Below are 27,362 nucleotides of genomic sequence, written 5' to 3'. Positions count from 1 at the left end.
TTCCTTCCAAGTAAATGTCAAAAACCCCGATAACACTATACTTAATTAAAACAAAAAAAAAGAAACAAAAGATGAGGCTCAGAAAAAAAAACAAGAGGTTTGTGGTTGTCAGAGCTCTATCCTCAGAGCGCTCCGCAAGCTCACCTCTGTGTTGGGTGCGTGGGTAAAATTTAGGAAACAAATGAGCAGCAGCAGGAGCACCGGCAGCAACAGTAGGAGCAGGAGCAGGAGTGTCAAGTTGCCATGGGTGGTCGGTTAGTCGTATTTGCATACGATTCGCGCTCGGATTGCACGCTCGAGAGAGCAGTCAAAAGAGATGAACGAATAGCTGGCGAAAAATGATCCAAGAGCAGAGGCGTATGATTAAATATGTATGTGAAATCTCTCGGATACGGTTCAAAAATTCGAGAAAAGCAAAACTTTCCAGGGGGAAATAAATGATATTTAACAGGACATAATTGATAATATTAATCTTAATTTTTAATTTTGATTTTCCAGGATGATAGGATAAGCCACGATTATCCGCCAGAAAACCTTCTAATTACACGCAACAAATATTCATTTTCCTCGATAGCTCTTAGGTTCCTTATTATTTATTGATTTTATTGATTTTGATTTTAATAAATGATGCTGATGCTACGTATATTGTCCGAAAAACACAAATGTTTGTAGAAATCACGGAAATCAGCGAAGTAATTTACAGCCTTTAATTAGAAAACAATGATTCAGAAGCTTATTATTACAAATGCCTCATAGAACATTACAATAACATTTCATATTTCAAAAGTAAACAAAAAACTCTCCAATATCTAATAACTTCTTCACAATTCTGAAAAACACAATTTTTCCAAAAAAAAATTACGGTGACAATTTCCTGTAAGAAAAAAATTATGTTGATTAAGCAAGTAGAAATGTAGTGTCTCTGGATTCTTCCGATGTGACTTGACTTCGGCGGCGGTCAATACCAGCGCCCTTTTTTTTTACGGGGCTCACAACGACCACCCAACGCCGGGCAATAAATCAAATGAGTCTGAGTGAGTCGTACCTATCTTTATTCTAGATTATTTTTAGAAATTATTCCAGTTATTTTTAGAACTGGATTAGGAAGGAAATAAAAGGAAAAAAATTTTAGAACTGGATTAGGAAGGAAATTTTTAGAACTGGATTTTTTTGAATACCTACTCATTTTTTTCTGAATATGATTTACATAACTAAAGCTTCGATTTCCAATTTTTTTCATTTGCAGAAATGATTAGCAATTAGAGGCAACTCACCCTCTGAAATCGACACCTTACTGAATTTCAGGCAATTATCATCATGCTTCCCCAAAGATGTATGTAACAGTTTTTTTTAAAGAAAAAGTCGCCTACGGCAATCGTCAAGTCTTTCGAGGTAAACAATGCTTCGAATAAGTTGTGTGCATGAGGCGAAGAGCATTATTATGGAGAGAATTCGTACTACTTAAGTGAGTTAAGTAACTACAGCAGTTCTTTGCGGGGAAAAATGGCGAAAAAGCGTTGATTTATCAAAGTTTTCTGCTTTTTTTCCCCACAAGTCGCTTCATTTTGCTCAATTTCATAATTTAATTGATTCACAAAAACAATTTATATCGATCTGTGTTGGCTCATATTCCAGAAAAAAAAACTACTGCGAAAGCATTCGCATAAATTACCAGCAGCTACAAATTAGCAGGATTGGCTTACAGATTATTACCTCCTGAGGATATATGATACTTTGAGGAACGGACGGAACGAATGCAAATGAAGTAGGGGAGGAGTTTTCTATATTTTCATGGAATGAATGCCACACGGGTGTAGTGTAGCGGCTAGAGGTTCCGCTTCCTGCACGATCGATCGGAGGTTCGAATCCGCTCTAGTGCTCACCCTAGTGCCTTTCATCCCTCCGGGGTCGATAAATGGGTACCAGACTTGTCTGGGAGGATAAAAACACTGACTTGACACATCGGCTAGCCACCGCAAGTCATTGTATAGGCCAGTTACACGTTCGTAGACCTCAAACGATTCTGAATTGAAGTGAACGTGGCGGCGAAGGTCCCAAGCGGATTGATTAACGCCAGAAACTTTATCCTTTATCCTTTCAAGTGCTACTCGAAGCTATTTCCCGCCCTATTCATTTGTATATTTTGAAATTCTAAGATTTTCAGGATTTGGTCACATTGTGCCGTCTTCTCTACCTTCAACTACAAAGTACTTCACGCATCAAAGTGTAAACTTTAGATTCGACCTACAGACAACATCGTCACAATGTTTTCCAAGCGAAAAACAACAAGAAAAAACTCCGTCGCGTCAAGCACCGATGAAACATATTGACGAAACGCAACACATTACATTTCGACGATTTTCTCGGTGACCAGAGACATATACGTTGAAGAAAATTGTAGTGAATGATTCAAATATTAAAAATCATTGGGAGAGTATAACCAAAAAATATACAAAGAAGTATAACCAACTGGGTACGTAAAAACACTAATTGTTATAGAATTATCGTTCTTTTTTCTGGAAAAAAATGTATATAATTGAATTCATCCGACATAGAGATCATAATCACGGATTCTCATATCAAATTTATCATTGATTTTTATATCTCCGTTAAAAATTTCATTCATTACAATTTTGTGCAAACTACTCTTAAATTCTTCCTGTCCTCGTGCTACGGTATCCGTAGCATTTCTACTACTGGATTATTACGGTAGGTAGGTTAATCCATGGTATATTATCTACGAATATATGCTTTTTCGGGTTTTCTAAACCGTTAAAACAAATATTTCTCGGAGGAAAAATGCTGAATATAGATCAAATACATCCAAGTATCTCCAATTATGGGAAAAATTAAAAGGAAAAGGAGAGAAAGAAAAGGAGACTTAAGGAAATACTTTCTACATAAAACATACTTTGCTAGTATCAGGATTAGTGCGTAAGAGCACCTTTTTTTTAAAAAAAAAAGGACAGAATTAGGAGCTCAGAAAACTGAGAGGAGCTGAATTAAGTTCAAAAGAATGAGGATAAATAGAAATAGAATGTTAAGCTTCCGGAATCACGTGGGTTCCTGCACAGAGCTGCAATCTCGGCGATTTTGACGTAGCTGCTGAGCTTGTTGAGTATTTACCCAGTGGGCGTAATTGCGTGAAGCGCGGCGCCGGCGATTCAAAGCGAACGGGTGAGAGGCTGCGCTTAAGAGTCATCCTCACCGCATCCGGGTTAACCGCAATAATCACAGCAAAACGGAAACCCCTCTGCAGCGATGATTGGACAGCATAGTCAAAAAAATTCGAAATAAAATAAAATTTTTGCAGGAGAAACTGGCTTTGTACATGAAACATATAAATAAGTCAGGCTCTAACAGGATAGTACCGAAAGCCTCTACTACGAAATCATGCCGATCGGACCTGTCGATGTTAACCTGAGGTCCCAGCAAAGTTTTTTGAAGGGAAATTCTAGACACTAAACAATTTTGGGCAGAACAACGTTGAAAATACGTGAAACCGAGAGATGCGGCCACCCAAACAACTCGATTAAGGGCAACACCCCACGAATCTGGGGTGGTACGGATTTCAGGTGGAGAGTTCCTATACGGGGTCGTAGATTATGGAGAGGTGGGTAATTCCGTCGATTTCTTCCTAGTTGCAGCAAAAAAAGGCCCGAAGATGCGGCGCACGCACAACGCTGGTGTGCTCCAATCGAACTCCTTGTGGAAAATAGTGCGCCAGAACGCTCGAAGCCGTATCTTCCGGGCCGTTTTTTACGGCAATTAGGAAGAAATGGACGGAATCACCCTTCTCTCCATAATCTACTATCCCGTATACGAATACTCCACCCGAAATCCGTAACACTCCACTCCAAATTCGTGGGGTGATGCCTTTAATCCTGGGCACTGCGCAAAACCAAAGCTATGGAATCCGAAATACAGATCGGCTTTACCCATGTGGAACTAAGGTCCAGTATTTTTCAATGGGAAATTGCGGATATTGAACAATTTTAGTCAGGGCCACGTTGAAAACCTGGAATTCCGAGAGATATGACCACTAGGCTTAGGTTTAGGCTCAAGCATAGCTTTTATTTTGAATTATACCGACCACCCTGGTCGATGTGGACAAAAAATCCTAACTTTTCAAACGAATGATTGAAGAAAGTAGACAATTTTCCTCAATATATATTGATATACTATTATTCTATACTATTGTTACTAATATTCCAGAGTCATTTGGCCACCAGAACGACCCCGTTGAATCCCAAGCGCCGTAAGGTTAAGCTAATGGAATCATACTGTCGTCGTCTTTATCAATGTGAGGCTAAGATTTTAGATTTTTTTCTTTGGAAATATTGCAGATATATAACAATTTTACCAAACCACGTTGAAAATGCGCTATCCAGAGCACCGATCCCTACAACTTTACGAAATTGTGATAAATGAAATTTCCGGCTACTGTCACTCAGCAACATGTGATTTCTCCTTTGCACAACATCAACTCTAGTTTTCCCGCGGATTCCCTCATCACTGTCTGTTTCGTAGTATGAAGTGTAGATTACGAAAATGATCATGTTCTCGCTCGTTCCCCCCTAATCATCCTGGGTAAGAAGAACGAAATTCGTTCCTACGAGGCACGTTAGAACGCGCCACCCTTATGTCACATCCCAAGCGGAATAAACATGCTGAAGACTGTATCCCTTAATCGTTTAACATCCGTTTGGTACTGTATAATAATGACGACAATATTGTTACACGTTAATAACTTTTTTTTGTTGTTTTACCTCTTTTCTGGAACATAGTAACGTCTCTGCTAATTGCTCTCAGAAATAATCTTTTCCTTATTGTTGTATTGACGCCTGACGTGGACCCGCCCGTCGCTAGATGATCTTATGCGAAACAATGAGGTATAGTCGAGTCAAAACGACATGAAACACGGTGCAGTTGCGTAAGGGACTGCGCTCGAAGCGGCGCGGTGGAGATAGCAGTTGGAATCGAGGTGGGACCATCGTGAACGGCAGCAATGAACGGTGGTACCAGGAGTCTTCATTCGATCCTAACAGCTACGCTCCACCGCACCGTTTCGAGCGCAACTGCTTACGCAACTGCGTCGTGCTTCATGTCGGAGCAGAAATTCCGCTGGAGACTGTTCTTTTTGTTCTTTTTTTTTGTTATTTATCTTGACGTGACTGATGCATTTGGAAATCTTGCGAAATTCTTTATTTTTAAAGAAAACATCAATTTTGAGTCGAAAACGGATGTTTTGTCTTCCGTTGTGATGCCTTGATATTTATTGAGATGTTCTTTATATTTATTTTTGGAATCATTTATCACAAATCTCTGTAAGGTAAGGCAGGCACCCCGCTCTCTTGAATTCAAGAGCGACGTGTAGGAATAAGATCCATGATTTATATTTGCCAAGAGAATTCGAGGCATCGGTTTATTTGATGGAGCAACTTCTCACCTCTAGAACTGACGAAATAAACCTGGATCAGATGAATTCTGTAACGCAGAGTTATCTAAATTTGAAACAAAAATCAACTGTTAGTTAAAAACGGATGTTCTATCCTCTGCTATGATGTTTCAATATTTATTGGAACATTTTCTTACACTTCTTACATTTATTAGAACATTGGGGCGGGTGTAGCGCAGTCGGTAAGAACTCCACTGTGGCCGCACCATCGATGGTTCGAAACTCGGCCAACCATGCCTTCCATCCTTCCGGGGTCGATAAATTAGTACCAGACTTGTCTAGGAGAATAAAAATACTGACTTGATACATCGGCTGTCTCCCCCCACCCTCAAGTCATTGTATAGGCCAACACGAGTTCCAAAATCTCAATGATTACGAAGTGCAGCAAAACAGGTAGACGTATACCAAGTGGATTGATACACCAGAGACTTTATTCTTTTATCCTTTTATAAGAACATTTTTTGGTGAAGGAGGAGATCTGATTGATCGTAACTTATCCGTGATTCCAACGACGTTAACTATTCTTTTTCTGTTCTTCTTTCTTCTGCGAACATTTCTCTCCGCTGTAGTCAGAATCGCATTCGCATTCGTATTCACTATCTTTAAAATCGTAGTTGTGCTTCCGGGTGTGCCTTCAAACAGTGTATTAGTTGTGTTTCATCTGTAATGATATTCTTATTACTTCTTATTACTCGTAAAAAAATAGGCCGGTCAGAAATTCACAATTCAACGGAACCACGTCTTGGGTTCACAAAAATGCTCACATATTCACAAATATTCAGTTTCTTTCGCGAAAAAAAAAACGAAGATCACAGTTCCTGTAGACCAATGTATACGCTAAACCATTTCTCAGTTCAAATGCTTTGCACCTGTATCCCAAAACAGAAAGAGTCCGGACTTTACAAAACGCAGACGGAAAACTCTGAGTACACACGTACATTATTAAGTAGATCACTAACAAATGAGAAACTGCGAATTAGATAACAGGGATTAAGAATTTTGTTTACTTTGTTTTTCAGGTGGAGAGATTACCAAAGGTAGACTCTCCGACTAAACTAGCAGTAGGAAATCTTACAGAAAATCCATGTACAACGCCGTCGGAAGTTGTGGCCTACACTTCCTGGGCAGTCGTTCGTTGCAGTGTACCACTTCGCTCAAGCATAGTGCCTTAAAAGGTGGTTACAACGAAATTGATTGTTCGGATCTCTCCATTGAAAAAATAGAGTTAGGGATGCACAACCTTGTTGACCTGGCGATAGAAGCAGCGCCAGCAGCCCACTAGTTGTACGCTCGCTTACAGACGCAGATCGTATGGCTGCGCTCGCACACGTAATGCGTTCTTAGGTGCCTCGTAGGAGAATTTGGTTCAGATAACCGTTCTCCACACCGTTTCTCAAGATAATTAGAGAGAATTGAGTGCTATCGCCCTTGTGCTCCTCATCTCTGCCCCTATTCCTATCTTTTCGTGGACAGATCCCAACATCGTCAACTTCGCTGCATATTGCTTCCAAATTCGTCTCCGCTCTTATTTTATCTTGCTGATCAAAAAGATGGAGAACGATTGAAAAAAATCAAGGAGAATATACTATAGACTTCAAAAGCTTTGTCCGTTCTAATTTTGGGAAAAAATAAAGGATGTGTAGAATTCCGCATTATTCATAGGATAAACTAGTATTTTTTTTCGAGTTGGATGAATGTGTCGCAACCTATCGGCGCAATTGAACTACCGACATCAATATACGCCTCAAACTTACATTGTGCTGTTTGGTAATATGCATTTCCCGTGACCACCGCACTTATCTGTTCGACATTTCTTGTGACCCTCTACTGTCTTTGTAATATTTCTAAAAAAAATTAAATGATAATTAACTTAACCGGACATTATTCCGTAGTCTTTAGAAATAACACCACATTTCCTATAGTTTCGTCAAAAACTCACGGTCCGATCCTTTTTTCCACTTGTTCCTTGATCTTTGAGCAGCGATCCGTCATATTGTTACTGCTACTCCAGATGATGATTCCATCGATACCGAGGTCAGCCGGTTGTCTTATTGTTGTGAGTAAATCATCCTAAATTACCTTCATCATTGGTAATACAGAATCTCATCTCTCTGACATGATCGAGGATCGAAATGGAAAAGATCTCCAGGTAACACTTGGCAAAATGACAGTGGAAAATTTTTGAATGATTTGGAACTATGTCTTACGAAAAAAATTGCGAAAATCCTCGAACGGAAACATTGTAGGACATTTCAGCAAACATTGTAGGAAATTTTCAAACAAGCACTGCACTCGGACATACGTCGTTGTAGAATTCCTCAAGTTTTTTCAGTGGGTCGTATTCAATTTTCGTATATGCGTATATCGGTAGTGGCGGGTTGAATTTCTTAGCGATTCTTCGAGCTTCCGTTAAAATTGCCTGAAATAGATCTAAAGCTAAAGATGTATCACTCCTTTTTTTCATTTTGCAGAAAAGTACTTTAAAAAATGGATAGGAATGTTCACATAAGTACTTTGCTGTACAGTGCTGTACAGCTCGTATAAGGGTTCAGTAATGAGAAATAATTTTCTGGGACTCAGAGAAGAGTTGAGCCCAAACATTTTGGGAGCTAAAGGGAAAATAAATCAAGAATTAATAGGAGGAAAACAGAAATTTATCTCATCGTCTTCTCTAGTAGAGCTTTCTCAATGCTTCTTATCGTCATTGGGCGCTCGTACCGCCTTATTAAAATAAGCACTTAGATTCTATACGGCTCTTGAATTATTAAAAGGACGATTAAAGGCATCACCCCTCGAATCTGAGGTGGTAAGGATTTTAGGTGAAGTATTTCTATACGGGATCGTAGATAATAGAGAGAAGGGTGATTCCGTCCATTTTTTTCTAATTTCTAATCTTTCTAATTTTTTTAATTGTATTGAATATTGTATTTGTTCAAATCATGATCAAAAAATTCAAGTTTTAGGCTTCAATTAGGCTTGTTATCCTTAGTTTATTTATTGTCCCTTATATAGTAGTTGAAGATGAGCTAGGTTTATTGAAATTCCAAATGTAATGCGTCGTAATAAACGTACCTGAACGTAGCGGAACCGTTGCTCACTGCTCGCATTAAATCCTAGGTATATTGAAGGAAAAAGAGCAGTGCTTTCATTGAAGATAAACATCATTCTGAAAGACATTCTAATCAATCATGTTGTGAGTTACTGGATTTAGGACGTGGTTACCAGCTGCCTCTGTAATCACCAAGCAAAAGATTTTTGCCACTTCACTTGCTACAGGAATGGGAGTAAAAATTTGCTATTGTTTGAGGAAATTTTCAATATTAGTTCATTTTGAAGAGTACACATGTACGTAAAGTTTGAGACAGAATCTGTTTTCGGCACCCTCTAGGAAGACTGAGTTCAGCCATTGAATTGATTGACGTTTCTTTAGTTACGTGCATCAAGATTTGGGTTGGTCGAGGATTCCCACCGCGAAACTCATCGCGTGTTCAAGTCGAATGAAGACTGATAACGGAGAATGAACAGAAAAATGTAAGGAAATAAGTCTCACTCATTGTTCCAATCCTGATATCTTTTTGAGCAGTTGTACTCTCCATTCTTACCGGCATCGTAGTTACAGTAGGGGAAACCGTAGAATCCCCATTTGGCTTTTTCGCGCATTTCTTTCGCTTTTTGAATTGTCTTAACGAAGAAGTTCCTGAAGAATAGACTTTTTTCAACTGAACCACTTCTAGAAACCAAACGTTATGAATCAATTGTACTTAGCAGCTTCGTTAAACTCCTTTATTGCTTCCGCTTTAACTACGCTCTCATTGCTTAGCAAAACAATTTTAATCGACTTCATTTTCTACATGGAACTGTGGAGCAAAAGAGTTCGGTCTTGCTTTTAAGGCTAATTTTTTCCGACATAAACTTCTTTCGACGCAATAGTCAAATAAAAAGTAGGTAATAACAGGCTTATTAAGACGTGTTTTTTTGTGTGTATTTGTGTGTCTAAGTCACGAAATTGGTTCGGCACTTTCGGGCTACGGATATTGAAGTCACCCATTGGATTGATTGACGTTTCTTTAACTACGTGCAACAAGATTTGGGTTTGTCGAGGATTCCCACCACGAAAGTCATTGTGTGCTCAGGTCAAATGAAGATTTATGAGGAGGAAGAACAGAAAAATGTAAAGAAATAAGTCTCACTTATCGTTCCAATCCTGATATCTTTTTGAGCAGTTGTACTCTCCATTCTTACCGGCATCGTAGTTACAGTAGGGGAAACCGTAGAAACCCCACTTGGCTTTTTTACGCATATTTTTTGCTTTTTTAATTGTACCAACGAAGAACTTCCTGTAAAAGGGTTTTTTTTCAACTGAACTACTTCTAGAAACCAAACTTCACGGATCAATTGTACTTAGCAGCTTTGTTGAACTCCTTTATTGCTTTCTTCTTAATTTTCTTCTCATCTTGTTCGTTTCGCAGGTTTTCCTTTGCAATTTTAATTGACACATTTTGATACACCTAATATACGAACAAATAAAGCAGGACAGTTGTGAAACTGCTTTTCAAGCTTTTTTTTCCAAGAAGCACCTTTCTACTGTGCAATAGGTCAATATACTTCGATTAAAAAAATGTTGTTCCGTATCTACTCCGCATCTTATATGAAGACCAATCTTACCCGCTTGGTTCCATATCCATTCTCGTCGAAAAGCGGGCGCCATTCCTCTAAGTCAATTATTCCAAGACCAGAGAAGTTTTGTTGTGGAATTCGTTTTGTAATATTGTTTGCGACCTCCTGCAGATGTTTTTCCAAGTCACATTTCTAAATTTCAGTTATCAAAGCAGTGGATTAGGACAGAGTTTATAAATTGAAGGAAAATGTTGGCAACGTTGGAACGGTGATACCTGAGGTGTTCCATTGTTAATTGGGTTACTCTCATCGTAGTTCTTGAAATACGGATAGAGAGCGAATCCGAACTCGTAAAAAATCACAATTTTTTCGCCATAAAATTCAACATCTGAAAGTAGCACAGGCACAAAATTACCTCCCATATGTCGAAATTTAATTATTTTTTTGGCTCTGTTTGGTACCCAAAATTCCAGAAACTGGGTTTTTTAAGCATACCTACCTTTATTAGTTTCGATTTCATATTTTGTGAAATTTATACTATGGTTTTTTTGACACACTTTTGAAGGGAAATTCCAGAGCACCTGAAATTTCAGTGCACATGTGCTGTTTACATGAAAAGATTTTAAACAAAAAATTGTGTCCTACCCTGAACGCGCTCAAGAAATGCATGGTCAACAGGAAACTTAGTAAAATTAGCGAACGTAACAGCACCTGCATCCTGGTGAAAAAAGAATAAAAAATAGATACGGGAATTTTTTGGCATATTAGAATGCATTCTATTTTTTTTTAGATTTTTTTCACATGTTAAAATCTTTTCAATGTGGTACATTTCATTTTTGTCTCTCATTGTTCCATACGAAATCGAATGGAAGAGGGAAACTTACTTTTCTGGCCCCGGTTGAATGAATGAGATCTATTGAAATTTGACTGCATTGCTCGGCTATTTGAAGGAATTCTAGATCACGTGTTGTACGTAACAATGTAGTGGGTGAACAGATGTACATACAACTAAAAAATGACATTGGAAGGTTTGAAAACACATTGAAACTTTTTCGATTTCAGAAATTTGTTTGCACTCGAACATCCACCGAGTTCATAGCCGTGCCTAGCCTCGTTACTCGACTTGCGATCTTTTACCTGTCGGCACCACGGGCCACGACGAAATATTCTTCTGCGTTCCGCTGGGTTTCGATTCTTCGGGAATATTTGGACTAGAATCATAGTTGAAAAAAAAATTGAATAACCTCGAATTTTTTGAAGGTAATTTATGGAAGCATTTGAAAATCCATGTTGTGTGTTGAAAATGTTCAAATTTTAAGGTACTTTGATGGTTGAATTGACACCGGACTTCCTCATTAGCCTGTCCACTTAAACTCTTAAAAAGTTCTTAAAAACTGTATGAATCGTATACGGTGAAATTTTGAAACTTAGAAGACAAAGTTCGATTTCTCAATAACACTGGATTTTTTTTTTTGAATGTATTTCTTCCACTTCCTGTTACATTTAGTTTGTTATTCATTAAAAAAAAATCAAAACAGAAGAGCGTACTCTCCAAAGACAATACAACACACAACGACCAACCTATCAGAGCATTCTGTGACGACAGTATTGACAGTTTAAGGAAGCAACCCGGCTCTGTAAAGGAAAAACCTGCGGGCGACCACCTTTCCCGAAGGGCCCTCCACGAATCTGAGGTAGTACGGATTTCAGGTGAAGTATTCGTCTACGGGGTTGTAGATTATGGAGAGGGGCTGATTCCGTCCATTTCTCCCTGTATCAGTGGAAACGGACAACCACGGAACGCTGTTTCTTACCACCTCCTCAATTGCAGCGCCCCACCGTTGCGCCGCCCCCCGCCTGCGATTCGTCCGAACGGGTTTTCGACGAATTGCAGGCGGGGCGGGGTTGGGCGGTCCGTTTCCACTGATACAGGGATGAACGGACAGAATCACTCTCTTTCACACAATCTACGATCCCATATAGAAATAACAAACCTGAAACCTGTACCACCCCTGATTCGTGGGGTGATTCCTTCAAAGTGACCCCAAGATCTCCAGACCTTACAGTTTGTGATTTTTTCTTTGGAGATACGTGGAAGGTAACGTGTACGGCCCACCTCTTCCCACAACACTTCCTGAACTTTAGAATTAGATCACGGCTGCGTTGGTGAACTGTGATAGAAAAATGCTCGATCGTGTATGGGCTGAACTTGACCACTGCATAGATGTTTGTCGTGAAATAATGTGTTCTGTGTGTCGATCACACAGAACATTTGTAATTATGTATAAGAAACTTGAAAATGTATTCCTTCATACAATGTATCAATCACTATTTTTTGTGTAATATTTTGTGAAGTGAATTCATTCAAAACCCGAGGAATCGTTTGTGATTACCCTGTACTTTGTTGGAATTCTTTCCAGTTTAATCATCTTGTAAAAACTTATTGGTTTTTGTATCGCAGTTAATAATACAGAGTTACATCATGAGAACGCAAACCTTTTTCACATCGGTTTTTGCTGTTTCCGTAATTAATTTACTCATTCGGATCCTCGTTAAATATGAGAAAAACCAATTGGTCGAAATCGAGCTTCGTAAATCAATAGAGGAACATCCGTGAGCTGATCAAATATTCGCCTTCCATTCATTATCTGCACATTGCAATTTTATTGCCAGCTTGCATAACCGCTTGTTTTTATAACCGCAACCGAGATCACCTAGATCATTTTGACTGAGAGATAAAATTGTGAACATAACACCCCAATATTCTAATTTAAAACTTGTTGATTCCTCCTGACGTGGGGACAAATGATGGTTACAGCACTGTGGCTAGCGAAAAAAATTACGTTAATAGGAAGATGAGTAAATAAGTCATTCGGAAAACTTGTAATATTCACTTGACTGTGCTAAAAAGCTATTAATCCTCCTGGAGTAAAAATACCTAATAAAACACACTTAAACTGTGCCAAGTTATCACATTCGGTTCATTTCCCTGCTGGAATCGATCTCTTCACAAGTAATTTTCCACCTTGCCGCCAAATCCCATGTCTAGGACAGACACATTTTACTTGACGCTTAAATATGGTTACGATGGCGGCCCGGCGGGATAAATCATCTTGTAAAACCTATAGAATCTCTCCAACACGTAGATTTTTCGCTAGTCTTTAGTTATTAATTTATTTAGTCGAAAAAAAAACTAACTACAAATTTACTATATTGGAAAGAAAATTTTGAAACAATTACTTTGTGCTATTTCTGTGTTTCTCCCGAATACTGTCGAAACATCCGTGGGTGGTATATAAAAGAGTTGAGTTGTGCTGTATTCAGTCAGCATTTACAATAATGGTGTCTACGTCGCACAGAATCAAAAAAAAAAATCAGAACATCAGATGCAAGTGCTGGCGGACATCCGCACCGTTCATCTCTTGTCGTACAACAATGGCGATATTCTGCAGCATGTGGCTACTGGCGACGAAAAGTGGATCTGCTACGTCAACCATAAACGCAAGCAACGGTGGCTCGAAGTCGGAAACCTGGAGTTTCAACACCTCGACTTAACATCCATGTGAACATTGTGGAATTTTTGTTTTTAGAATGTGACAGCATCGTCCACTAGCAAATTCTGCTTACAGAAGCGACAGTGACAAGCGCAATTCCCCAGAAAAGAGCGCCAAGTCAATCTGCTTCAGGATAACGCGCGCCCGCATATGTCTTCGGTCGCACCCCAGAAGATTCTCGAACTTGGCTGGTCTGCGGTCGCCCGTCCGCTATATTTGAAGTATCCCAACCTATTCTATCCATTTTTGGTCGCTCAAGGATCTTTCAAAGTAAAGAAAAAATATATTTCAAAATTGAGTTATATGGTCTTTCAAAACTTTCCTTCCAACCAAATAATAATAGATTGGACGAGAAACGTTCAAATTAAATCCATCGCATCTCAATGTTGACGATGTTGGGATCATTAAGCTAGGAGTAGTAGGTTAATTCTCGAATACACTCAATCCCTGTGTGATACAACTCTGGTTCCTCCGATTTCCCTAACGATGCAACATATTACGGGTAGTAGAAACATGGTAATCTGCAACTCGTCTGCGACTCTTCAGGTTGGGGCCCTCTTCCTGTTCATTTGAGTCAATGACTGCTGAAGTTGAGAGAGAGAAGGGAGTTGAGGGTAATCACGCTCGTTTTCACGAGTTTCACTCTCCTCTTCCTGGTGATATCTGAACAACAAAACGTCAAATTTTGTAATACGCTGCTTTTGAGCCATTCACCATCGTTTTCTATGGCTAAGGTAGGCACATCGCTTCCTTGAATCCAGGATCGACGTGTTGGAAAAAGTCATTCGGGATCTCCGTTACGATATCGTTGCAAACCTCTGAGGAATTTTACTACCCTGAACAACATTCGTTTGTTCACATGTATTTGAAGCAGTTAGTGTCAGTTAAGCTGAAGACACCGGTATTTAAAGAACAAGGCAACGTTTCGTTGCTTCTGATAGTGTTCCTCTGAAAATAAAAGAATGAAGTTATATAAGCTCCTTTATTCCATTTCTCTTTTCCTTCCCAGCTAAATAATCACACATCTGCAGGGTGGATCCATAGGCAGAAGTGCAGAGAAAGGCTTTGATTCTATGGTTACAGCGAAAAGAAATAACTTTTTGCCCTGCACAATGACCCAGGACATGCCAACAGGTTGCGTAGAACTCATTTTCTGCGTTATTTCGCATCTTCATTCAGTTTTTCTTACTATTTGCTGCCTGTTCTCGCGAAAGCCTGACATCGATTAAAGGCAGCACACCACGAATTTGGGGGTGGTACCAATCCGTACCACCTCAGATTTGTGGTGTGCTGCCTATTTCATATTTCTATATTTGATATTTCAGGTGGAGTATCCGTATACGGGGTCGTAGATTATGGAGACCGGCGTGGCTCCGCTCTTCTCCGTGAATCACTGCAAGCAGCACGCGTAGTGTCCCTTACTGCCTATCGGGGCATTCCAAATTGATTTTCAACGAATCGCAGGGCGGAGGCGGCGCAAGAGGTGGAGCGTTGCAATAGATGGCGTCGTTCGAAACAGCGGATTCTGGAGGCGGCCGTTTGCAGTGATGCAAGGAGAGATGAGCGGAACTACTCCCGTCTCCATAATCTACGACCTCGTATACGGATACTCCACCTGAAATCCGCACCATCTCAAATTCATGGTACGCTGCCTTTAAGTACATCGTTTCTGCCGCAAGGTATGGGTGTTTCTTAGATGCTGCAATAATCAAAGTTGATGTTCCTGCTCAAATCTTCGTTGCTATATTGTTCAATCAAATCTCTTTACCGCAACATTTACGCCCTCGAGAAACTGACATGCGAACGTCGTGAAAATGGCCTGAAACAAACTAAAGTTTCAGATGTTCTGAAAAGTGCAGATCAATGCTTCTTTCTAAACAAACACTTACCAGAACTTGTCTATAATTTGAAAACTTTTTTCTGTGTGTGGAAATATTTTGAGGTACTGGTTGGTACGAAACTAACTTCTGTTGGTTGAGACTCCATCCGCACTTTTTCGAGCTAGAAAAGAAGAGAATATGCGCTTTCCCAGATCATACAACCCAGATTTCAGATGTAATTTGCAGGAAAATAAAAGGGATATAGATAAAATACAAACCACCATAATATCACTGCTTACACAAATAAAATAAAAGGACGTTTCTCATTAGAAAAGAAGGTTAAAAATAGGTAGATTACCAGGACAAAGCAAACTCAGCGGCCACCCATGTGGGCATAATGTTTAACATCCTTCGAAAATAAACCATTGTCGTTGGTCAAGGTTAATCACACTATATAAAAATGTAAGATTTACTCAACAAATTAAAAAAAATTATCTGTCCGAATCCTGACGGTGGAAAACAGTACCTGATTCAAACAGCTACATAACACAGAAAAGACAGAAAAAAAAACAGAAAATGAATTCTAAATGAAAGATCCTAAATAAATATGATCGTTATTTTGTAAAAGAAAAACACAATCTCAATCAAATATTGAGGTACGAGCACTAAAAATCAACGCGGAAGATAAGAGAGAAGTACGCAAAGATAACAAGCGAACATAACAAGAAAGAAAAAAGCAAACAGAATAAAAAAAAATCACGAGAGGTGTAAACCGCTGACAAAGACACGTTTGCTATTTGTTTCGAGAACTCGTCCGTCACGTTTAAAACGCTATTGATTCTGTGGTTAATAATAACACTGCTGCATGACTAGTTTGTCCTAACATCTCTTTCATTCTAAAATCCTCGTTCCAAATTCTACATTTTGCCCCACGCATTGCTCACTAAACATCTACCATAGACGTTTGCACGGAGGGACTCATATTCATGTTGTAAGGAAGTCATTGGATGCAGTACATTTGTGGAAAAAACGACCTGAACCCTAGTACAATTACGTAAGCGGTTGCGCTCGACACTTGCTAGCTCCAGAGTCGGCGTGCAATGACGATTGAAGGTCCTATCGCGATACCATAAGCGCAACCGCTTATAGGCATCACACCACGAATCTGAGGTGGTACGGATTTCACGGTGGAGTATTCGTATACGGGATCGTAGATTATGGAGAGGAGGGTGATTCGGTCCATTTCTTTCTAATTCCCGTAAAAACGGCCCGGAAGACACGTCTTCGAGCGTTCCGGCGCGCTACTTTCTACGAGTTCGATGAGAGCGCGCCAGTTTTGTGCACGCGCCGCATCTTCCGGGCCGTTTTTTTTTGCGGCAATTAGGAAGAAATGGACGGAATCGCCCCCCGCCTGTGGAAGATTATAAGTCGCAGCGCCTTCGGAACGTTGCTGAACTGTGAATGAGTGTTTTTGGCTCTGTTGGATATAACATTTCCAGTTGTTCGCACCTTCAAATGATTCCTTGTTGATCAAGATGGAATGAATGTCATCCAATTCCAATCAATTGTTATCGGTAAGAGATACATAATTGTCAGAAACGCAATTAAAATAATGACCTTTATGCACCAAAATGTCACCAGTGCAATAACTGAAGTGTAGAGATAAATATTTACTACATTTGAATGATCCTATAAAGTTGATACGTATTTATGTCGTGGAAATGTCTTTTTTCAACTCACTATTTGTGTTTTTCTCCCCGTTAAATAGATAAATTCTTTGGCGCAGTTTGCAAACGTGGATTCGTAGAGAGAGCATTGTGGCGAAAGCACGAATTTCTCTCTAGAAATCCAGAAAACAGTAATCAGTATCACCAGAGTGATCAGTTAATCCGACAAAGCAACTCTTTACACCCGTGTGAATGATGAGATGAAAGGGAAGATGAGTGTATTTCATCACTGTGGCGGCGGTTTTTTTTGTGTTGTTTTTTTTCAGAAACGTTCATGATTCATATTATCATGCAGAAGTTTTTGAATCAGCTTCTTTTTCCATTTTCATATTGTGGAAATGACTAGTTTATGTTATGTTCCTGAGAAATTTATTTTCGCCTTGATATTCAATATTTTACTGAATTCCTCAATCTATGTTTTCTCTTATCTCTGACACGTAATCTTATGAAAATTTTATTTTTCCCCTAACACTCAATAATAGCTAGATTCCTCATCTATGTTTTCTCTAACTCTGACGCTTATTCTTCATATTCTTCTCGACGGAAATTTTATTTTCGTCTTAATGTTTAATATTTCCTAGGATTCCTCACCTTTCGATGCTGTATATATATACACTGTCGTGAGCAAAGAAATAATCATTTCGAACAGTATTCTTCCATCTCAAGAATCCTGATGTGCCCATTCACTGGATGCGTAGGAGTTGCTTCCGCTTGTCCCCACCTCTCTCCGCTTTTTGCAACCACGTCCCAAACTTTTACTAAGGATCGGAGCAATTGAAAATTGAAGTAACGTAGTTTTGTTGGCTTCAGTCTGGTTGAACATTCTTTCAAACATTGCGACTTATCGACGACGAAGTCATTTTCAAGTAGCTCTTCAAAAGCGGTGGGACTTCCACAAGCACTCAAATTTGAATGCTTCCATAACTCTTATTCAGAAGAAGGAAAAGGTTTGTGAGCAAACCTTTGGATCCTATAGTCAGCCGTCGTGGTTCGCATTCGTATTTGTCGGAAGTGATCCTTTTAACCAAACGACTTTAAGGTGTCCACTGACTCATTCTTTTCTTGAAATTTCATGAGAACGTTCTCGTTTGCCTAAGTACACTTTTTTTTCGTCCATTTGCAGACTGCATATTCTGCAAGGTTCTGGAATCCGTGGAGTTTTTCGACGAGAATAAAATGTTGAATATTGCAACACATCTAGATGAAAGAACTATCATGCGATCACGCAGATCAAGGACACTGGTGAAGTCGATGGTGTCTTCAAAGGTTTGAGGGGTTTTCTCTTCAAAAAAATAATAGGAATGGATGCTTGTCAATAACAAATGAGTTTCCTGCCTCTTGTATCGCTCTTTCAACTATAACTGAATGATATTGTGAGTAGATCAACGCTATGTCTCCGCTGGTGATCCTACACAGCAATGATCCATTCCTCGGTGTACCGGGTAGCGACCGGAAGTGCGTGTGCTACCAGCGGATCCGGTGGGACACTACGTAAGACTAGTTTCAAAGTGCATTGCTTCCGTTTTCACCACCTTTATCGAAACACCGACCCGGATATTGTGACACGTGACCGAATAAACGTGAGATCGTTCCATACCAACCTCTATTTAGGCGTCTGAAGACGGGGAAAGAGCCGAAACGTCAGGTTAATAAAGGTTCCATCTGAAAACCTCGTAGGCGGAAAACAAGTTGAGAAGTATATCGTTCCTACCTGCTCTGGCCTACTTATTTCGTTAAGCCCAGAATTCTCAAAATACAACAAATACGTACGCATAAGACGGTCCCTTGTTCATCCTCCTACACACAGCCGTCTTCAGATCAATGCGAATCTTCGTGCTATTCCTTCAGCTGGAGGTCTGCGGCTCTTCTCTTCTCATTGTAAATAGATCATGCCGGCGGCACTTGATCGTCATCGTCAAAATTTTTTCCTTGCACTTTGTTAGCTGCAATTGATTTGTTTCTAAGCAAAAATAACGAATTCAGAAACAGCGTTGGGAGAAATTCTTGATATTGGGGTTTCTTCAGTGGATTAAATGGTTCTGGACTTCTCGACGTAGCTTATATTGAAAGCGTTGCGCTATAAACTTGAAACTCTGCCTACAAATCCAGAATTCAGAAAGCCAGGAAAGCTCGGAACATCAGATCACTCAACGAAACAACTCTTTACACATATAGGGTTGACAAAATTTAGCAGATTGGATAGATCGAATTTTTGCAAAAGGGATCTTATTGGACGAGTCTGAGAGTTGTTTTGTTGAGTCATTTCACGAGTTACCCACTCTTCACAGTTTCATTTCGTCATTGCTGTGGTGTAAAGAATTGTCTCGTTGGGTGAACTGATACCGCGACTTGTGTTTCCAGCATTAATGAGCGGTGTTTTGCGTTTTCACTGAAGCATTTGTAAGCAACGTTCCGAATCCCTTATTTACTAGTGGGAAGAACTTGCCATCGAAAATCTGCTCAAACAATCTCCTGGATCAAGAATGAAAGGGAAGCCGGCCTCGCCGATGTCGCAAATTAGGTCTCATCATCGATTTCAAGAATTTCGCGCAGTGAAAGGAACCGTGACAGTGTTTAATATTAGTAAGTATTCCCATGAATGCAAAGGCGCCGTCTACGAGAAAATTTTATCACTATAATATATAATTAAATTTTACTCTTACTTTACTTTTTATTCTACAATTTTTACAGATTCTCTTCAATTTTTTTCATGATCGGAATGTGAAGTTCACTTTTGGCGTCGCAACAAAGTTCGTAGCACTTTCGAATCCGAGTGAACCCTAACACTTTCCACTTCTTATCGTAAAGCGTCACACTGTTGCAGGGGAAAGCTTTTTTTTTCTCTCGTTACTGTTCGAGTGTTCGTCGATACATCATAAAAAGTGCCGACTGTTTTCGACAATTTGTACTGACAGGTACGCAGGTACGTGCTGCTTGAACGATTCCCGTCAGTCTATAAAGTTTTTCATTTCTTTATGCCTTCTCAAGAATGCAACACTCCCATCCAGGACACGGATTGCAGTTCGAGTTTCTCGTCAGTTCGTTGGCGACCTTTCGCCGGACGCTTATCGGTGTGTTCGTGTGCCTGTGTCTATTGGCACAATACTTTTCTTATTGCTCAGGGTTTTTCCTCCATTCTTCACAGCTGTATGTCCATTCACCTTTACTGCTCAATTACCTCCTTTTTCCTTCGTTATCTAGCACTTCTGATTAGTGTCGCTCTTACTTTTCACCTTCCTCCCTGCGATCTTGCTTGTGCAAATACATTTTCATGAAGAGTCATGGCGTACAGTGTTTTTCTTGCAATTCTTCGCTACCTAAGCCCTCCTCAAGAGTACTTTTCGTACCAGATGTACATTTGCTTCTACAGTATTAGTGTTGTTTATTCGTTCTTTGCTATTCGTTATCGAATCCCTACATAAATACGATTATTCTATTCTATTTGAAAACGACAGAGATTTTGCGAAAACTATGAAGAGCTCCACAAGACTCCTTTACTTTCAGTCGAACAAAGTAGTCAACAAGCTACATATATTGACTTTAGATCGGGTCAAAACAATCTAATTTGTTGTGTAATTGCGTACAAAGTTGACGATCCAACTTGTTGTGTAATTGCGTACAAAGTTGCGCTCGAAGTACGCGATGCGGTCTTTGATCACCTCCGCACTTCGATTGGAGCTATGCTGGATCTCACCACGACCGCAACAGCCTACGCAGTTACTAGTAACACGAGCAGTGAGGTCGTTTTGATCCATCTGTATTATGGATATTTACGTTACGTGAAAAGAGCAGATCGCTCATAACTATTGATCTTAATCTATTTATTTATAATTTATTTATTATGCGTGTTCATTTTCTTCGTTTTGTGATGTGATTCAATTGCAGACAGATCTCCTTAAGGGAGATTCGTTTCAACATTCATACGTCTAGTCAAAGAACTTCCAGGAAACTACTAATCAGCCACTTAGAATCATGAACAAACCTCCAACGGTATGTGAAATTTGCTATTCAGTGGTTGGGAGCTTTTGATTTCATTCCTTTAAATATTGTGCTTTCTTTGAATTCTCGTTTTTCTCTTGTTCTCTTATCTCCTATCATTCCTAATTATTGGCATTAAAACTTTGTTTTTCCGCTGTTTTCGGTGATTAAGTGGTGATTAAACGTATGGCTACTTATATTTGCCCAAGCGATGGCGGTACGTTTTCGATTAGAGCAAGGAAGAGGCTGTAGAAAGGCATGTGGTCCATGCAGGGAAAGTGCGCACGTTGCCGCACTCGCGTCGCGGTAATCCGGGTAAAAATAGGAGATTGAATAAGAAAAACAAGAGAGAGAATAAAATAAAAGATGACGGATTGCTTCCATAACAGTTACAATGAAAGTGATACTGCTTTACTTTTTTTGCTGTTGCTTTGTGCAGAGCATACTGCATTCTCTTCATTTAGAGATCGTGTAAGAAAATTTCTTAGACAATTTAGATCTAAAACCAGTATTTCATGAATTGCTGAATCAGTAACCCATTTTAAAGATGTAGCGTATGCTAATATAAAGATTGCATCCAAAAATTTTATGGTATCCTTTCAAACTTCCCGTAATATTGCTAAGTCTATGTAAACCGGGGCAGAAACTGAAAATTAAAAAGAATGGATCTTTTTGGCTCTTCTTAGACGCTTCTAACTGTCAGTTTATTTTTTAAAACGGGCACAAAACTCGAAAAGTTTCCAGTTTTTGAACTCGTAAAGTTTCCATTCCTAGTAATCGAACCAGAAATTGCAACTTGTCGATCGTCAAATTACGGCAAAACAAACATTAGCCATAATAAAGGTTGTTAACAATCTTGCCTCTTGCTTCAATTTGACAATCGACAAGTCGCAATATCAGTGCCAAGATTCAATGAAAGTAGAACTTTCGCCTTTCCGAACCAGAAATGTCTGTCATTCAGATACTGGTGTACACCGGTGGACAGACTGACTTATATAAAAGAATAAGGTCAAGTCTGTCAAACCTTATACCTGCGGATCGATACACAGTCTTTCACATCAGTGCTGATACGATGAAGAAGCAACCGTGGATGGAACCCAACACAGTCAGCCTTTGTTTTTTTTTTTTCGTTATTGCTTTCCGTTCCGTTCAGGGACTAATTTTCTTCACGCTTAGGCATGCCTTATAGTTGCTGACACATCGCAACTTGATGATCAGTTGTGTACCATCATACAGACTTATCTTAGCCAAGTAAGTGTCTGTTTCCTTATTTCATACTTTAGAGAAACAGCAAGCACCAGATTCACCCAAAATTTATCCCCGTTTTATTTTTGCAGTCGGGAAAAGTAATGCTTCTATGTCAGAAACGTCTTCTTGCAGACTTGTCTAGTTGTGAATCATTCAAAAAACAGGTATTTATGAATTTGTGTGTTATAATTGTGGCTGTATTGATCCTTAGAAACCGTTGTCATTTGTATACGAAAATTACAGGCCGGTATGATTCGAATGGTGTTTGAACCTCAAGACTTCAACTCAACGGCGAAGGATTTTGAGCTTTTCCTTAGAAATTCATTGAAAACGCTTTCAGAGCAAGGAAATGTACGTTTTTTTTCATTCTTGGTAGCGAAAAGGTGTAAAATAAAAACTACTTCATTCTTAAATAATTAGCACCGCAAACAGCTCTCTTACGAACATTATTTACCACCCAGGATCTGCGTCATATTTTAGAAAACAATGTGCATGTTATTCCAGATAGACACAACTTTTTATCTCGAGAATTTTGCTGGAGGAAAAAGCTACTCAGTTGTTCTAACAAAAGAGAAGGGTTTGTTTCAATCTCTGTTCTATATCAGTATCTATTTCTATGCATTTTCCTTGTTCTTTGTTCGTTTATCTACATTTTATTGTTTGTTGTTATCTTCGTGTTTACATAGTTTTTCCAGAGTTACCCCTCTTATTATATACGGAAAATGGCGACCATCAGGCATCAGCTATTTTTTCAGATGCTACATGTGACCAATTGTTAGCACCCGGTAAGTATTACAATTATTTTTTAGCCGTCAATGTGTCCTTTTATGGCTTTAGTTATGTGGTTCTAGACAGTCATCTGCTCCGAGATTCTTTATCTCGTTTTGGTGTAACAGTATGTGAAACAAAAATTCCTGTTCTAACTCCTGCAGTCATGACAGCTAGTGATGACAGTATCATTGAGAATATGAAGGTAATTTGTATTCATGTAATGTGTTATAAAATAGAACTATTCAGCTACTTTTCAGAAAGTGCGGTATGGGGAAGCAATTGGACTGAAACCAAAGCTTTTCCTCCAAAAAACAAAAGAAATGGGGAAACAAGATATGCCTGATGTTACTGAAGATCTGCTGCCAGTGGAGATTTTACCACGGTACGTAAATGCTAGTTTTTCTTCAATATTTTGGATAGAGTGCTCAGATAAGGGCTTTACTCCGGACCTTTTTATAAGTTGTTTTTTGCGCGTCGAATCTGACGATAAACAATCGATCAATAGAAAACTGATTTGCTCTTCTCCATTTCGTTGGTTGATCTTTTCCATCTGACGTAGTGTCGTCCTCTCTAGCTATAGTTGGGTCAAAACAACATGAAGCACGGACATTTGCGTAAGCGGCTACGCTTGAAGCGGTGCGCTGGAGCGTAGTGTTTGGAATCGAGGTGGGACCTTGGCGAACTGCAGTGATGGGTGGAAGTAGTGAGGATCCTCTCACGACCTCAACCGCTACGCTCCATCTCACCGCTTCGAGCGCAGCCGTTTACGCAACTGTCCGTGTTTCATGTGGTTTTGACCCAACTATATGTTACGTTTTCGTACTTGTAATTGGCACCAGTGAGAAAAAAGGTTTTCCTTTTAATATAGTTTTTCTCGTCATACATAATTTTTCTAGTAGCTAATCATACGTAATTAAAGTGAAACATACATAACATAGTGAAACAAAAACGATTAACGTAGGGATTTCCTTCCAGTACTGGACTTTTTTTTTCAAGTTCAATCCATTAACTGTACTTTTTACCTTAGTTCATCTCCTTCTTTAAGTTTTCAGCATATTTCTTACGTTCCGACTATTGCACTTCCTTTCAGAAGCAACAATTCTACATACACCCATTTCAATTTTCCTTTGTATTTCTCACGTCTCAAGACGAAACATCTGGGACGCATCATTATGCACATTCCTGTCGCAACCACCACTATTGATATTTGTGCAAGGTGTGTTTCAACAAAATCTATATTTTTCTACTGAAATATTCGATTTTATTAAAGCCTTTGCGACGCAATACCCTCCTCCACCGGGGCTGTGATAGTTGCCGCTCGTCAGACTCACGGTCGTGGTCAGCGACTATATTTCTAGGTTTTAATATAAAGTAGAGCTTAGATATTCTTTTTATTTTCAGAAATGAGTTGTAGAGTTTCATCCAACTGAATGTCATTTTTCTTTTCTTCATAACTGCTCCATTGTAGTTCGAAATTCAGGTCGCAGTGGAAATGAGTTTTTATCTCCTCTTGGAGCTGCGATGTTTAATGTTACTACAGTCCTTCCAAAGTCGAGTTCACTAGCTAGAACTCCGTCGATACTTCAGCACGTATTCGCTATAGCTCTTGTTGATGCTGTTCATCGGTTAAGTGGCCTAAAAGTACGTCTTTTTTTTCTTGTTTCACAGTTACGTGACAGCTTTTTTTTCTTTTTGCATGGAATTTTGATTCTAAACCGTCTTCATCATGGTGCTCTAGAACTTTCCACTACGAATCAAATGGCCAAACGACTTCTACTTCAACCGCTCGCATAAGGTTGGTGGTCTTGTGGCTACTGCAAGATCTCGTGATGACGGCCTGTTGATATCCATTGGTAGGACGAAATACTCATTCTTGGACGTATAGTTGATTTACTTAACTAAACTTTAACTTAACTGACTTACTTGATTTATTAACTACTTACTGGAGATCCTAGGTGCCGGAATCAACGTGTTCAACTCGCGGCCGACAGTTTGTCTTAACGACATGGTTCCTGAAGGTAGCGACCTCAAATTCAACATTGAAGAGGTTATCGCTGAAACGTTAAATAGATACGAGTGTAAGTTACGATCATCGTCATAAATACACTAGTCCACTCGACTGTTTTTGTTCTAGACTGGATGAATACCTACGAAATGAAGGGTCCTGGTGAAGTATTTGAAGCGTACTACAAATTTTGGCTGCATAGGTGAGGAACTATTTGTAATTGAATGGATTATGATTCTCCAGCCTCATACCAAGAAGACCGTTCAGGCGACAACAAAAAGTTGATTTAAATGAATTGTTGTGTCGTAATTTAAAAAGTTGTTGAAATCATAAATGCGAAAGAAATTTTAGTAAAACTTTGTAATGACTTTCGCATGCATTTCGGCTTCCATTAGGTGTAAAGGCGCAGATTTGAGAATGCGTTCAAAGAAGATTTCAATGCTGGAGTACGTGGGATTAGGGACCCACTTTGCAAATATCTTAGCGAAAGCACAAAACATCTCCTCCAAATCCATAACTGAAAGCGCATGAAGTGAATTAGGTAGTAATTAGAATAAAGAACAATTCTACATCCGTAATATAGTTGCTTTGTCAGACAAACTGTACAGTCTTCTGCCGCTTATCTATCTGATTAGGATTTGTAAGAGATGCTTTGCTTCATGTACTGAACTCCATCTAGTTCTAGAGAGAACTCAAAGTTGGGAATTTTCTCTAAATGCTACCTCTAAAGCAACTGAAAACGAGAGGAGTTGCTAGTGAGAGAGTAGAAAAGCTGTTTGACTGGATGCAAACCTGCTCCACCCCAGTTCACCAGTTCAAGAATTGTCACTATAGCACCACGAACTCCAGTTAAGTACGTGTCGTGACTTTACGCACTTGCACAGCGGTTTATTTGTTTTTTGCCTCTTGTTTTTTTTTTCAAGTCCTCTCGAAAGAAACTTATGTGACACTGTGATCTCCCACATCTCTACATGTGTTCCGTTTCTATAAAAAAGTGTCACTATTCGAAACTCGCCTATGCGCTAAAATACTTTCTTTTAAGCCGAGAGGAAGTGGTGATCGAAAATCTATCCGAGAAGGTTGTTATTTGTGGATTGGACAAGAATGGATACCTCCAAGTACGGAGCAAAAACAATTCGAACAAGGTGATTGAGTTGTGTGTATAATTTTCTAGTTTAATTTTTTTAATTTTATTTAATAACAAACTGTCTGTAAATAGCATGCCTCCATCGCTTATCATTCATTTTTTTGAAGATATTTTCTGTTGGCGATAATGGGAACACGTTCGACATGATGAAAGGTCTGATTCGACATAAAGTTTGTTAACGTCGCTTTCCTATAAACGCATCCTGTTATTCTGATAATTGTCCGGAATTTTTTTAAATGTAGAACTTAATGATGAGACTACCTAAGTTATTTTTGAGCTCAATTTCTTGCATTTCGAAGGTGGTATGCACGAATACTGGCGTATCCAAACATTACCGAAGCACAGTACAAAGAATTCCCGTCGATCAAGTTAACATTCTTTGCAATCTTGTGGAGCACTGGGCTAGGCAGCCAACTTCCTGGGAGCCCTAGCGCGGTTCACGAGATTGGTTCCAGATGATTGGATACCTCCTGGAGTGAAACGTTCGTCCATACCACCTCAAGTGCGTGTCCGTTGATATTCCATGTATGTGATACTAGTTGCTAGTTGATACTAAATCTAGTCTTCTGACGTAGTACATAATATGTATACATATTTTATATTACTGAAATAGTTGTTTTAAATATTGTTATTGAACAATGAATACTTTTATTCAGTACCTATAACACTGTGTAAAACTATTAGAATAGATCAAAATACGGTCTACGACGCCATTTACGAGAGAAGCTCCGCTTTCCGTTAGTGATCATCGGCCTCCTCTGCTCAGCAGTCAATCCAGGGTTAAGCTGCAGGTGGAATTCAGATGTGGGCAGTGAGTACTTAACTCACATTTGCGTTGTGTTCACTGCTAAAAGTAAGTCGTATCTCCTTTTTTCTTCTTTTACCATTTTTTTTGCAGTTTTACCAGCAACACCCAACACAAAATGTTTATTGCGACCTTGGAAGGGTTCAGCAAGCATCTCGTAACATAGCTACTCGATCATTTTGTTTTCTTGCAGAACTAACAATATTATAATTCGGAATAATGGTGGACAATG

At 39.3% G+C, this 27,362-nt stretch overlaps 2 protein-coding genes across 6 annotated transcripts; one reads left to right on the top strand and one right to left on the bottom strand.

Annotated features, from left to right (window-relative positions):
- Nucleotides 1-5,972: 5,972 nt before the first annotated feature.
- Nucleotides 5,973-15,615, bottom strand: RB195_020734 (uncharacterized protein; the record flags this gene model as incomplete). Of its 2 annotated transcripts, XM_064189166.1 has the most annotated exons (12): nt 5,973-6,090; nt 7,213-7,302; nt 7,398-7,528; nt 7,761-7,877; nt 8,531-8,624; nt 9,009-9,155; nt 9,649-9,795; nt 9,860-9,966; nt 10,124-10,267; nt 10,351-10,463; nt 10,575-10,656; nt 10,721-10,792. In XM_064189166.1, 12 exons carry the CDS (start codon nt 10,790-10,792, stop codon nt 5,973-5,975), a joined length of 1,362 nt encoding a protein of 453 aa, XP_064045048.1. The 2 variants fall into 2 exon arrangements, with proteins under 2 accessions (XP_064045048.1, XP_064045047.1); XM_064189167.1 differs by lacking the exons at nt 9,009-9,155; nt 10,575-10,656; nt 10,721-10,792 and adding exons at nt 13,488-13,605; nt 15,595-15,615.
- RB195_020733 (uncharacterized protein) lies at nt 13,462-26,504 on the top strand (the record flags this gene model as incomplete). 4 transcript variants are annotated; one of them, XM_064189162.1, is made up of 18 exons in its annotated part: nt 18,567-18,631; nt 20,185-20,323; nt 22,116-22,259; nt 22,331-22,405; nt 22,492-22,566; nt 22,646-22,753; nt 22,907-22,979; nt 23,098-23,187; nt 23,254-23,375; nt 23,431-23,555; nt 24,264-24,389; nt 24,444-24,511; nt 24,654-24,814; nt 24,912-25,026; nt 25,129-25,251; nt 25,308-25,380; nt 26,221-26,323; nt 26,433-26,504. In XM_064189162.1, 18 exons carry the CDS (start codon nt 18,567-18,569, stop codon nt 26,502-26,504), a joined length of 1,857 nt encoding a protein of 618 aa, XP_064045043.1. The 4 variants fall into 4 exon arrangements, with proteins under 4 accessions (XP_064045045.1, XP_064045046.1, XP_064045043.1 ...); XM_064189163.1 differs by lacking the exons at nt 18,567-18,631; nt 20,185-20,323 and adding an exon at nt 21,149-21,166; XM_064189165.1 differs by lacking the exons at nt 18,567-18,631; nt 22,116-22,259; nt 22,331-22,405; ... (12 more) ...; nt 26,221-26,323; nt 26,433-26,504 and adding exons at nt 13,462-13,637; nt 13,705-13,820; nt 18,300-18,442; ... (2 more) ...; nt 20,092-20,099; nt 21,062-21,106 and having other exon boundaries at nt 20,165-20,247.
- Between the last annotated feature and the right edge of the window lie 858 nt (nt 26,505-27,362).

Source organism: Necator americanus, chromosome II, assembly GCF_031761385.1.
Source record: "Necator americanus strain Aroian chromosome II, whole genome shotgun sequence".
Classification (NCBI taxonomy): domain Eukaryota; kingdom Metazoa; phylum Nematoda; class Chromadorea; order Rhabditida; family Ancylostomatidae; genus Necator; species Necator americanus.
This window is presented reverse-complemented; position numbering and strand designations above follow the sequence as displayed.